Source organism: Pholis gunnellus (assembly GCF_910591455.1).
Source record: "Pholis gunnellus genome assembly, chromosome: 8".
Taxonomy (NCBI): domain Eukaryota; kingdom Metazoa; phylum Chordata; class Actinopteri; order Perciformes; family Pholidae; genus Pholis; species Pholis gunnellus.
The window spans coordinates 27,073,091-27,087,443 of record NC_136534.1 but is presented as its reverse complement, the minus strand read 5'-3'; the positions used below and the strand labels follow the sequence as shown (position 1 = coordinate 27,087,443).

The 14,353-nt window shown below is 42.0% G+C and overlaps 1 protein-coding gene across 1 annotated transcript; it reads right to left on the bottom strand.

The window, feature by feature from the left end:
* Position 1: 1 nt before the first annotated feature.
* trim33l (tripartite motif containing 33, like) lies at positions 2-13,195 on the bottom strand. Its single transcript, XM_079163898.1, has 14 exons — positions 13,085-13,195; positions 11,426-11,476; positions 11,162-11,297; positions 10,663-10,789; positions 9,834-9,950; positions 9,620-9,734; positions 9,213-9,359; positions 7,065-7,176; positions 5,172-6,514; positions 4,250-4,434; positions 2,808-2,919; positions 2,661-2,717; positions 759-869; positions 2-406 (listed from the first exon to the last, which is right to left on the bottom strand). Exons 2-14 carry the CDS (start codon positions 11,453-11,455, stop codon positions 119-121), a joined length of 2,880 nt encoding a protein of 959 aa, XP_079020024.1. The 5' UTR covers positions 11,456-11,476; positions 13,085-13,195; the 3' UTR covers positions 2-118.
* Positions 13,196-14,353: the final 1,158 nt, after the last annotated feature.

Here is a 14,353-nt window from a genome sequence, read left to right as displayed (position 1 = left end):
TTAAACAATATTTATTACAAAAGTATATAAATAAATGAATACAAAAATCAGTTCAATGGATCAACATTCACTTTGCAGCTTCACAGTAAGAGGAATCACATTCAACATCGTTTGAACTTCAGTTCCCAGAACTCCCGGGTGGTGTTCTGTCCTCCATCTTCCTCCTCTTGAACCATGACGCTTCCAGAAGTTGTCTCAGCCTCTTCCTCGTCTCCTTCACTTTGGTGATGGTCACTTCCTGTCCCGTTAGGCCCTCAGCGACCTGTCGTCCGTCCGACATGTTGGCGTTGACCGGCGGTCCGACAGCAGCTCTCCCTCCGCGTGCGTCTCTGCTGCTCGGCGACACGAGTTCTGCAGCGAAGCGGCTCCGGAGATCCTCCTGCAGTCTGTTCAGAACGACGTCATCCTGGAAACAGCAGACAGGAGGCTGAGTGACCAATCAGGTGAGTTCATGATGACAAAATAACTCGTATAATTTCAGGGTTTCTTCTTAAAGCTGGAATCAGTGATTTCAATTTCTTTGACCAATAATTGACTTCCTGTCAATCAAATAATCGTTTCATAAATGAGAGAAAAAAAGAAACTCTTTGTTCTCATTTCTTTATCTGCGTGATCAATGATCATATTGATTTTTGTAATTTTGCATCAATGTGATGAAGTACTCTGATTTGTGTTTGTTGAAGTTACAGTCACAAATACTGTTCCAAGAGAACGTGGACATCCCATAATTACATGACGTTGTTTGTATCTGTATTTACCTGTGAGGCGTCTTTAAACAGCCTCCAGATGTCACAGAGAAACTCTGCAGCTGTTTGATACGAAGGAGAACGACGGAGAGACAGACGCTCCGACATCAAGGTCAGCTGAGACTGGAAACAAAAAGACGACATCATCGTCATCATCATCATCATCATCATCATCATCATCATCATCATCATCATCATCATCATCATCATCATCGTCGGTGCACGTGAGCCTCCAGCAGCTTCTGTTAGAGCTCCACCTGCTGGTAAATATACTATTATACACAATGATACCCTGTTGCACTAAAAGTACTAATACCACACTGTGAAAATACTCTGTTACTTGTTACTAATACATTAACATCCTTAAGATTATTACTAATACGTTGACATTAATAACATTAACAATTATTACTTATACATTACTTACACATTAACATTATTACTAATAGATTAACGTTATTAACATTATTACTAATAGATTAACGTTATTAACATTATTACTAATATATTAACATTATTACTAATAGATTAACGTTATTAACATTATTACTAATATATTAACATTATTACTAATACATTAACGTTATTAACATTGTTACTAATATATTAACGTTATTAACATTATTACTAATACAGTAACGTTATTAACATTATTACTAATAGATTAACGTTATTAACATTATTACTAATACAGTAACGTTATTAACATTATTACTAATATATTAACATTATTACTAATAGATTAACGTTATTAACATTATTACTAATACATTGACGTTATTAACATTATTACTAATAGATTAACGTTATTAACATTATTACTAATAGATTAACGTTATTAACATTATTACTAATAGATTAACGTTATTAACATTATTACTAATACAGTAACGTTATTAACATTATTACTAATATATTAACATTATTACTAATAGATTAACGTTATTAACATTATTACTAATAGATTAACGTTCTTAACATTATTACTAATACATTGACGTTATTAACATTATTACTAATATATTAACATTATTACTAATATATTAACGTTCTTAACATTATTACTAATATATTAACGTTATTAACATTATTACTAATAGATTAACGTTATTAACATTATTACTAATAGATTAACGTTATTAACATTATTACTAATACATTAACGTTATTAACATTATTACTAATAGATTAACGTTATTAACATTATAACTAATATATTAACATTATTACTAATAGATTAATGTTCTTAACATTATTACCAATAGATTAACGTTATTAACATTATTACTAATAGATTAACGTTATTAACATCATTACTAATAGATTAACGTTATTAACATTGTTAATAATATATTAACATTATTACTAATAGATTAACGTTATTAACATTATTACTAATAGATTAATGTTATTAACATTATTACTAATATATTAACGTTATTAACATTATTACTAATAGATTAACGTTATTAACATTGTTAATAATATAGTAACATTATTACTAATAGATTAACGTTAGTAACATTATTACTAATAGATTAACGTTATTAACATTGTTAATAATATATTAACATTATTACTAATAGATTAACGTTATTAACATTATTACTAATAGATTAACGTTATTAACATTATTACTAATACATTAACGTTATTAACATTATTACTAATAGATTAACGTTATTAACATTATTACTAATAGATTAACGTTATTAACATTATTACTAATAGATTAACGTTATTAACATTATTACTAATAGATTAACGTTATTAACATTGTTAATAATATATTAACATTATTACTAATAGATTAACGTTATTAACATTATTACTAATAGATTAACATTAGTAACATCAGTGCATCTCTGGTTAATGTTGTTGTAGATCTGAGCGTCTCTTTGTGGAGAAACTGACCTGAGACAGTCGAGTGCAGCCTTCAACCTTCAGGTACAGCAGCAGCCTCTCACACCTCTGGGATGCAAACAAAAATGAGTTTATCCACACAACTTCTTTCACACTTCAGACAGAAAACACTTTTTAAAGATACAACTGGACTCTCACCCTCTGGTCCCACAGACTGAGACAAGGACTCGGAGGTCTTGGTGGTCTGTCAGAGCTGAAGGGGTCTGAGGTGTCGAACAGGTCCTGACACAGCGTGCACATCCACTCTGACCTGTAGGAAACATCACACTGTGATTGGTTTGAGATTCACTTGGAGAGTCTCTTTCTGATTTCCGCACTAAAGGTTTCCAGAACGAGAGCGATGAAGCGTTTTGAGTACGTCTGTGCAGGAAGTGTTGAACTTAGGAGAAAGACTCTCAGACAAATCTTGGCAATCGTGGTGGAAAAAAAATCGTTTTAACCTCCCGGTGAGAAATAACCGAGATGAGAAAACTGTTAAAATATCAAAAACATACACAGAACAGACACTAATAATAATCCAGCTGAATGGATCAAGCTCTTTCCCCACAGGTGGGTCAGAGGTCTAACAACAATGAATAGTTTAACAGAGTATGCACATTATCCCCCCCCTTCCGTCTGCTGATGCATCCGGATACCAAGGCCACGGTGCTGTTGTTAAGGGTTAAGTGGTGAGATCAGGATGACATGAAAATACCTTCGATATGAGAACATTTATTATTAGGTTTTAAATGCGTCTGGTTGGCCTCGTCTGCATATGTTCAGGTTTCAGCGAAACAAGTTAGAACTAAAAGAATGATGTGATACATTTACACAACAGCAAGCAGCTGATCCGACATGATGCGATATGAGACGAGATACTATATTGATATTGTGATATGAGACTAGATATATAATTGATATTGTGATATGAAATCAGATATTGTGTAGATATTGTGGCATAAGACTAGATACTCCACCTCTGAATAGTTTCAGATGTCAAAGATGGCTCGTTGTCACGAATATAATAAATACAGACAAATATGTAAGAATCTCGTCAGTGCTTCTCTGGTTGATTTAAAATGTTAAACATTAGAGCAGATCTGAAGACAGGGAGGAAATACAATCACATGAACATGAACAGAGGAACATTGAAGTGAAAGGCTTCTAAAAGCCTCTAAAATAAGATTGAAACAGTTAAAGTGACATTTGACGACCATTGTTTGTTTGTGTCATAACTCTAGTTTGGATGGATGGACGGACGGATGGATGGAGGGATGGAATGATGGATGGATGGAGGGATGGATGGATGGATGGACGGACGGAATGATGGATGGATGGACGGACGGATGGACAGATGGATGGATGGAGGGATGGATGATAGATGGATGGACAGATGGATGGATGATAGATGGATAGATGGATGGACAGATGGATGGATGATAGATGGATGGATGGATGATAGATGGATGGACAGATGGATGGATGATAGATGGATAGATGGATGGATGATAGATGGATGGATGGATGATAGATGGATGGATGGATGGATGATAGATGGATGGACAGATGGATGGATGATAGATGGATGGATGGATTCTTACCGGAGGTCGGGTCCAACAGGAGGATCATGACAGCCCCGGTGGTATCCTCGACCGCAGAATGAACAGATTATTGAACTGCCGGCCGACTGACAGGCGGAGCAGCTGACCGTCACCAGAGTCACCGGCGACTCCGGTGACGACGGCAGCTCAGCGATGATGTCATCTGTGACCTCACCTGCATGGGTCTGTGACACAGCAAAGAGGAACACCTGGATCAAAGTTAGCTGGATCATTTACATTTTGAAAAAGATCTGGGATGAGAGAAACTTCTATAATCTATTGCCCCAGTGCATGCTGGGAGGCTCAGCTACACGCCCCATGTAACTGCAGCTAGGATCAATTATTCTTTCTCTTCTTATTATTCTCTGTGCAGAGAAGGTCCAATCTTCATACAGAATGCAATGCAGTCTGATGGAGTGTGCAGGGTTTATGCATCTTCTAGAGGAGCAGTGCTCAAGGGTGGGGGAGGATGAGTCCTCACTAAGACATCTGTACAACAGTTCCTCATATAAACATTCTGGGATTAACTGTCTGCATCCCCATTCAGTTACTTCCTCTTATGGAACCTATAGACATCCTACATATGGTCTTGTTACCATTCAGCTCGGTACACGATCATATGTCACATATATGGTCTTGTTAGTGAGGAAGCACAGAGGACATTTTCCATCACAACTTTAGGTTAATAGTATTTAACAGGGTGAGTTATATATCGTGTAGGGTTTGAATATTCCTTCATATGTAAAAGTCCTGCACTCCAGCTTTAAATGGTTATTTAGCTTAAATATGTTTTCTCAACACACAAACATTTAACATCAACACATCACAAATTCTACCTCTGAGATGTAGTGGAGGAGAACTAGAAAAGTAAAGTACTTCAGTTAGTTACATCCCACTACTTTACCTGAGTGTCTTCTCTCACCTCTTTCAGGTAAATCTCATCTTCGGAATCACCGGTAACCGGACCAAAACAAGGGTCTGGACATCCAGGGTGGGGCGGAGTTACAGGCAGCTGGCTCGGAGAAACTCTGGGCTGCCATTGGCCCATAATGCAGTCCAGATGTCCAATCACAGAGCTCTGTTCAGGTTCTGTTCCTGATACTTCAGGTGAAGGTTTCGATTCTGCAGTTTTTCTATAAAAAACATACCGTTCCCCTGCTGGTGCAGGTTCTTCAGACACGGTGGAGGTCGGTTCGTTCTCTGCCGGTTCCGGCCGCTTCGCTGCGACCGGTTGTATGTTGCGATTACAGGCGGAGTCCGCCACAGCCCTCACCACAGGACTCTGCTGCTGGTCTTTCAGAGGAGAATGAGGGCTGATATCTGGGGTGAGACACTGGTGGGAGGACGGAGGGCTGCTGGTTGTAGTAAAGCGGATATCCTTCAGAGGTTGATGCAGCGCCGTGCCACTCGGTCCGCCAGAGATCGGGTTTCCTTTGGTGGTTGCAGGAAGTGTCCGAGGGCTGATAATTCCCATCAGGCTCTTCTGGTGTTCAGACGAGGTGTTTCCAGGTGAGGTCGGACTGAGCAGCATGGGAAACTGAGGCATGACTGAAAAGAGGTTGAAGCAGGACGCGTTTGGGGTCTGAGTGTTGCTCAGCAGGACGGCGTTGGACTGGTTCTGGGGGGCAGGGGGTTTGTTCAAATCCAGTGAGGGCTGAACCAGTTGGAAGACCGGAGACGGATCTGCTGAAGGAGGGTGGTGAACACCGACAGGCGGAAGGTTCCCTGAAGTAGGGTTTGTCAGCAGCCACACCGGTCTTGAGTTATTTGTGGAGGACAGTTGTTGGACACTTTGAGTTGAGGTAACTGGCGCGATCGTGGTCAAGGGAGTTTTGGACTGGTTGACGCCCGGACTGGAGGAGTAAGGATGACTAAACTGATTGGACGACAACTTCCGTGAAGTAGAGGGACAGTTGACTGGAACAGGTGAGTCATTGTCCCAGGTGTTCCCGTTTTGAGGAAGGGTCCCACAGGAGGGTGCAAGACAGGTGGAGGTGGTTGGAATGACGGTGGAGGACGAGAAAGGAGAAAGACGCAACTTGCTGGACAAAGACTTTGAGGATGTTGAGGAAAAACTGAGGGGAACGGGTGCAACAGGTGAGTCAAAAGTGTTCCTGGTTTGGGGGAGTGGTCTGTAGGGGGGAGTAGGCCCGACAAGGGTGGTAGGGGAGGAGGAGGAGGAGGAGGAGGAGGAGGAGGCATTTGGAGTTTTCTGATTGGAGGTTTGTGAGACGGAGAAGGGGATCCATGAAACTTCAAGTGCACCTGGAAACAGAAACATCCTCAGCAAATATAAATCATCAGGATGTTTAGAACCAATCAGAAACATAGAAACATGTGATGTCATGTTAAATATCAGGTATCCACACCGGTTTACATGCTAGAAAAATCTATCTCATTTCCGAGGGGGATCTACCGAGAACCCTTTTATATTCTAAAGGGGACGTCTAGAACCCACTGAGGGGGATCTACCGAGAACTTCTTCATATTTCAAGGGCACAGAGAATCCCTTCCTTTTTCTAAGGGTTTAATCTGGAACCTACAGAAGGGGATCTACCAAGAACCCTTTATTATTCCAAGGGCTTCATCTAGAGCAGTGATTCTCAACTGGTGGGTCGCGACCCAAAAGTGGGTCGTAGACCTGTTTTCAGTGGGTCGCGGGCCTTTGCCTGACCAAAAAAAAAGTAGCATTTACAGCACTTGTTCAGCGGTGCAGGAAAAACAACGACCAATGCGTTGTGAATCACATCACGTGATGCAGCTCAACCCACAACAATCATGGTTCGTCGGGGATTCAGACAGAATCTCAACTCACCAAAGTTCAGTACGGCCTCCAGAGACGTCCTGTCGGTGACGACCTTCAGGTGAGACATGATCTGAGGAGGAGACACCTCCAGATCGGGACGTTCCTTCAGCTGATACTTAACCTGCAGACAGAAAACACCACGAGGTCAGACCGGTTCTGAATCCAAAACAACCTGAAGAACTACAGCAGAATCCATCTTCCTCTTTGTTGCTGTTTCCTTCTGTTGCGTCCTTGTTTTAGGACGAGGGATCAGGTGTTCTTGGAGATGGGCGAGCGTTCTGTAATTTAAACTGTTCTTCATAACTTTTTTTTGTTATAAACAAATATAATTAATTTACCAGAAGTGACAGCAATTATTTACAGAATTGGATTTTGCAGAAAAAAAACATTTCCAGAAGAATTAAATATTTAGATGAAGGCTGTGATTTAAATGATCCAACAAGTAGTTATATTGGTCCAAAATGATGTGAAATTGCATAGTTTGGGGTTAAATAACCAAACATCTTTTATGAAAATTACAATGTGGCAATATTTGTTAAAGGCGAAATGTGAACCATTTTAAATTAAATATCATTCCCTCAAATATAATCGCAATTTGATATTCTTTCAACATCATTGAGCCCTAATCTCCTTTTATGTTTTATTCACTAAAGGTAATAAAGATCGCTGATAAATAAATGAATAAAGGACGACCAGAACTTCCTGTAATTTGTCCGAATGTCCAAACCATTCAAAATATGTTTCCACACCAGAACCGAAAACAGAACCCTGGTCCGGTTCCATTTCATCCTTACTGACCGCCAGAGGCGGTGCTTAACACTGGATATCTTCTATCTCGCGCCTGCACAGGTCGAGTATTTATATCAACAAAGTCACCTGTGACCTCGGATGACCCCCCGTCGTCTATAAGTTCCGGTGTCATCCTGAGTTCAGTCCTTTTTCATCTTCTCGCAACGCAGGCTAGCTACCATGGTAGCATAAGCTTAAACAACGATGTGTCTACGATCAAGACATATTGGAGCTTGTCGCTGTAGCCTTGTGACCACCGGTCGGAGTTGCGGATCTCTTGCCCTCCAAAGGCTGCGACAAGCGGTCCCTCTTAGGAGGGAGTGGCGTGTTTCGCCGTTCGGACCATCGAGCCCCGGACTGGTGGACGCCCCGATCATCGGTCATCACCAGTCTGATGAGGGCCACCGAAGTCGTGAAGACAGCAATTGGTGAGATCGATCAACATTGTTTTCTTGAACCGTTGTTCGTTTTCCACGGTTGGCAGAGCGCTTCCGCTCTAGCTAATCGAGTGGCGTGCTAACGAGAGCGTAGAATATACGCTGTCAGCCCGCCCTTCACAGATCCTAGTTCTACTAGATCGACATTAGCATTGTGTCCACTGATTTTGTAACATTACGGCTATCACAGTTAGCGAGTGTTCCCGCTCAGGCTAACTTGGTGAGTTCAACTAGATCGACATTGACATTGTGTCCATAGAGATTTAATTTTACATACAAGGCGAGCGACCGCGCTCGGCCATCCGGGGTGAAGGGCCGCTCTACCAGAGGTGAGAGGTGTGCCTGTGGAGGATCTATGTGCTGCGCCTCATGGGCGTCACCGAGCACATTCACCAAACACTACAGAGTTAACGTTGCACCCCTCACCCACCGGGGAGGGTTCTTTGGCCAATTTCCTCTGCCGGAGCTGTACGAGGTAGTTATGGTGATTCCTCGTGACTCTGTTGCTATAAGTCATCCAGTGTTAAGCACGGCCTCTGGCGGTCAGTAAGGATGAAATAGAACGAAAGTTACGAATGTAACTACGGTTCTATGAATCCTGGATGACCGCCTGAGTTCTTGGTCACTCGGAATCCCGTGAACTCGCGAGAAGATTCCGTAGGACTGAACTCAGGATGACACCGGAACTTATAGACGACGGGGGGTCATCTGAGGTCACAGGTGACTTTGTTGATATAAATAATCGACCTGCGCAGGCGCGAGATAGAAGATATCCAGTGTTAAGCACCGCCTCTGGCGGTCAGTAAGGATTCATAGAACCGTGGTTACATTCGTAACTTTCGTTTGATCCGGGACCGAGACCACCTGTTTTCCTCAGGTCATGGTTCAGTTTGTTCTGAGGAGGTTTCACACATGTGAAGGGTTCCCTCACCTGAGACAGGTAGGTCATCAGGGCCGACAGGTCGTTGGTGTTCCTGGCTTTTTCTACAATTTCCGTCACTAACTGTTGGTTCTGCCACAGCTGCTTCATCTTCGTCATCCTCTTCTTAATCCCTTCGAACTCCGACAAACACAAGTCCTGCGAAGAAAAACAAGCAGTTCTGTTTCTAGTCTCTGGTCTCTGGTCATGTTTCATTGTAAACAACCAATCAGTGTTTAAAGCAACAGCAGGAGAGCTAGCAACGTTAGCAGCACCGCTAACGGCTAACCAACGGAGGTTCACTTCAGTGACATCACGATGCCTTCAGGCTCTGCTCGGTGAACACGAGTACTGGCTGAAGGTATGAGAGACTCCCTCTCATCTGTTTCCATGACGATCTTTGTTGTTGTTTACGTTACCTCCACCTGTTTCAAGATGTCCTGCATCCTTTTAGACAGATGTTCCACCACGGCGTTAAACGACCCCTCCAGCTCCGACTTCAGGTTAGAACGACTGTCTACGATGTCCTGCATCCTGAGGAAGAGGAAGAGGAAGAGCAGACAACACTTCATTCATTGATCACTCATCAATCAATAATTATTGATACATCTTGTTTCCTCGTTGCTGTTCTACCTGATCTTCATGTCCACCAGGCTCCGCCTCACTGTGTCTCTCTGCGCTGTGATTGGCTGAACCACTTCCTCCAGCTGCTGCTTCACATTGTTCAACGCCTCCTTGACAAACTGGTAGCTAGGAGGAGGAGGAGGAGGAGGAGGAGGAGGAGGAGGAGGAGGAGGAGGAGGAGGAGGAGAGGTAAAAGGAGGAGGAGGAGGAGGAGGAGGAGGAGGAGGAGGAGGAGAGGTAAAAGGAGGAGGAGGAGGAGGAGGAGGAGGAGGAGGAGGAGGAGGAAGAGGACTGGATATAACATGATTGTAGAATGACTTTGATTATTGATCAGTAAATATTGATTGAAGAGGTTTAAACTGTGATCAGATCAGCTGATGTTCTCTTCTGTGCCTTTGCTCAACAACAAGTCGATATATAATGCGTATGCATGTGTGTGTGTTTGACGAGAGGATATCGGACGTCTGCTCTAGCTTCCTTCAGAGGAAGTAACCGAGTGAGAGTGCAGATAGTCATCACAGAATGTTTAAGCTAGCGGTACGAAACCACAGAATGTTAGATTAGGATCAAATGTTTATCGTACTCCCCGTCCTCCTGATCCTTTAAAAGCTTCACACGTCCTGCAGCCTGGGCTCCTCCTTAGATACTACAGAGACAAACTTCTCCTCTCAATGTTCGGTTAACTCCAGCTTGTTCTAGGATGCTTTTATTGTGAAACTCTTGACACTGAAACAGGAAGCTGTTCCTGTTTAAATCTAAGCTTCCTGACCACGTCCTACAAAATAAAAGTCAAACAGATATATATAATCTCTGGGACATCTGATGATGTCAGTGGTACCTGTGGTTCATGTGAGCCGCCAGCTGGCAGTCTCTACAGGTGAGCTGGTTACAGGTGAAGCAGAAGAGTTTGAGCGGCTCAGACGGGTGGAGTCTACAGAACTTGATGGGCGGAGTCGAGACGTCTCCTGGAAGACAGAAAGGAGACACTTTGTTGACATGTTGTTAAAGACGAGATCAGTTCAGCGTCCGGTTCTTTAAAGAAGGTTTGGACCAGGAGACAACCTCCGGTTTGTGTTAAAGCTGCATTCTCTCTAGTGTCCACCAGGGGGCGACTCCTCTGGTTGTATAGAAGTCTATGAGAAAATGACTCTACTTCTCTCTTGATTTATTACCTCAGTAAACATTGTAAACATGAGTTTATGGTCTCAATCTCTAGTTTCAAGTCTTCTTCAATACAGCATGATGTTCATTTAGTAAATGATGGTCCATTTAGAGTCACACAGACCATAAAGCAGGTCTGCAGGACTACCTGGTGGATCTACAGGTTGTAGTCTGACCTGCTGGCGGCTGGTTCAGGATCCGGTGTGATCTGGTCACCGTGACTCTGCGATGAGCCGACAGACAGTCGCAGCACAGAGCTTCATTACAGTCCAGACACCAACACCTGAAGGAGGCGGAGCCACAGCTGCAGCGCTGATGAGACAGGAAGGAGTTAATAACAGGTACATCTACACGGTAATGGTACTTTAGAGAGTATTTCTACTACTACATCCCAGAGGTACATGTTGTACTTTTTACTGTACTACATCCCAGAGTTTTACCTGCTTGCTGATATCGGCTGCTGTCTCCATCTAGAAGAGACGCGTCATGTCCTAACAGAGGACAGAGGGTTTTAATAAGAAGACATCAAAGATAAATGAGATTGTTAGATGATAACATCTGATGATAAACTGTTGTCCAGATGTCTTCGTGAGGACCCCCCCCCCCCCCCATTCAGACTGCCTAGCATGAAGACTGAATCTTCTCTGTGCACAGAATAAATACTCTAGAGACAGACTGATGGTGTCACATTATACACCTGTGTAGTTGTATATCTCTGTCTCTGTCCTATCGCTCAGACCCCCCCTTAGTGCAGGGCCCCGTGGCTAACTGAGTTAGCCGGATAATCTTCAGGATGAGATTACATGAGTCAGGCTTTTCAGTTCCTCGAAGCAAGTTATCAAGCAACACATCCATCAGCTTGAACCTGCTCCGGAGCAGAGTCAGCTCCCGTCCTCAGAGATCCATCGATGAGGAAGCGATATTAGTCAGATCAGCGTTTTACAGGGAGAGTTCTTCCACATCGCCAACATCCGTCATCACATCACGAGGACTTCCTGTTCGAGCGCTATCCATTCTGCCGACGAGGAATCATTTATTTACAGACTTGTGGAGCAGACATTGAACACCACACTGTGGAGCGATGCTTCATGTCTGAACAGTGTCGGTGATGAGAGAACACGCCGTGCTGTTCATCACGTTTATCTAGTGCTGAAGAAGCTCATGGATGTGTTCATGACGTCACCATGGCAACATGTTGCACTGGTCACCATGCTGAGTCATGTGTGTGTGTGGACTTGCTCCCGTGTCCTCTTGATGTCTGGTTGAACTACATGATGGTGTAAAGCATCATAATGATGTGACGGTGTTATTAGTGCAGCATAGATATCATTACTGATGAACATGATGAAGAACAGAGACAATCACACAACATTTATTTACTGCTGATTATGAATAATACACACACACACACACTGATCCGCCCACACACAGATTCACACACATTCAACCTCATAGTTCTATATGTAATAGATCTATATTATAGAACTGTATTCTAGAAGCGCATACAGCACATATACCCTCATCAGCATCTATTCATCGGTATCAGTTAGATCCTCTTTGGGCTTGTTTTGATCCACTTAGTTGAACCACGTATGAGGAACAGGGCCCAGACCTGGGACTCTCTGATCTGGTTCATCTTCTACCTGAAGACCTGAATGAGTTCTTTGATGAGCCCCCCCCCCCCCCTATAAATACTACAATACTTCCATCAGTGGACCAGATATTCTACATAGAGATGTTTATTTAAATGTCATCTTCAAGTTTTTCCTCTTTAACTTTCTCTATTATTGTGTTTGGTCAGACTGCGCATGCGCACAGCGGAGACACTAGAAGACACGCAGAAATGTAAATAAAGAGTTTAGTTTATTAAATGACGTAGTTCAACACACACCAGGTGAAGAGCAGATAGTTTACTGTTATTCTTCATCTTTAATCTAAACCGACTCGTGTTGTTTACATCAGGATCGATAACTATCGATCAGCTGATAAACGTCATAATATAACATTATTACTGTGACGTCATGTCGGTTTATCAGAGTTTACTGTTTAAAGTGACAGAATAGTTTGTTTTTACTGTAAAATGTAACTTTGTTTCTCACCGTTAGATTCTGTTTCCGCCTCTCGCGAGACTTCACGCCCTCAAAAAAAAAAAAAAAGGCTCTTTGTTTGACTGACCGTTAACCCGTTAAACCGGTAGTTCCTGTTTTAACGGCTGGTTCTGTCGCGTGGCGGTCCGAGCGGGTTTTAAAGAGGACCCGGAGGACCCGGAGGACGACTGGACCGACGGACTTCCAGCGTGACGTCAAGATGCACGAGCGAACACAGTCAAACTTCCGGCGGGGGTTTTTCACAATAAAACAGTTTATTTTATTTTTTTTAATTGAAATAAACGAACAAAGGACACATTCCTTCTTCCGTAAATATAAACTAAATACACACACGGTGTCCAGAACAGTCCACTTTGTATGTGTTTTATTCTGAGTTAAAGGTTTCTATTTGTCTGATTTTATTCATTTGAGTTCTTAAATGACACAAATATAACATGTGAATACATGATGTATACAACTAATGTGAATTAACCATAAACATCAAATATCAGATGAAATAATCAGCATTAAATACATCTGTATCAATAAACTAGATAATGAACAAAGGCACAGGTGAATAGGACTGAATCTATGGTTTAAATACACGTTTACTGCCATCTGGTGGTAGAAAGAAACACTTACTTTGTGTGTCCTTACAGGCTACACTCTGCGTTCACTGAATCAACAGCACAACACAGTGAAACACAACTATCAGTGCAACAGCAACATCTCTGTGAACACAAACATGACTTTGATTAAACTACATCATGAACTGTGTTGCATCAAACAATGCACCGATTAATGGAACAGTTGATTATTGCTGGGTGCATTGATAAATGAATATTAAACAACATGTAGTCAACTACTGATGCTAACACACTCTCATCGGCCGAGATGTATTTATTCATTCATTTCTTGCATACGGTCATTATATTGCCTTCACTTTTATTTTGAAATACTCTTGTTTCCGGGTTACCTGTTGTGCTCTGCGTCTCGTTTTAAAGGAAAAAACAAAAAAGGGATTTGCAGAAACGAAACCCGGCTCGTTATTTGACTTCTTTGGTTTTTCCGTTTTTGAATTCAGAACCAAAAACGGAAATACGGCCGCTCATTTCCGTTTTCCCGTTTTTGGTTTGAAACGTAAAACGAGAATACCATCGTGGTATTTACGTATTTGGGTTTTTTCCGAATTAACGTAAAACAGATGAATAAAACGTACACGGACCCTAATGAATAAATAACACCTGTACATAGATTAAATATATATGTTTGGAATCCAAC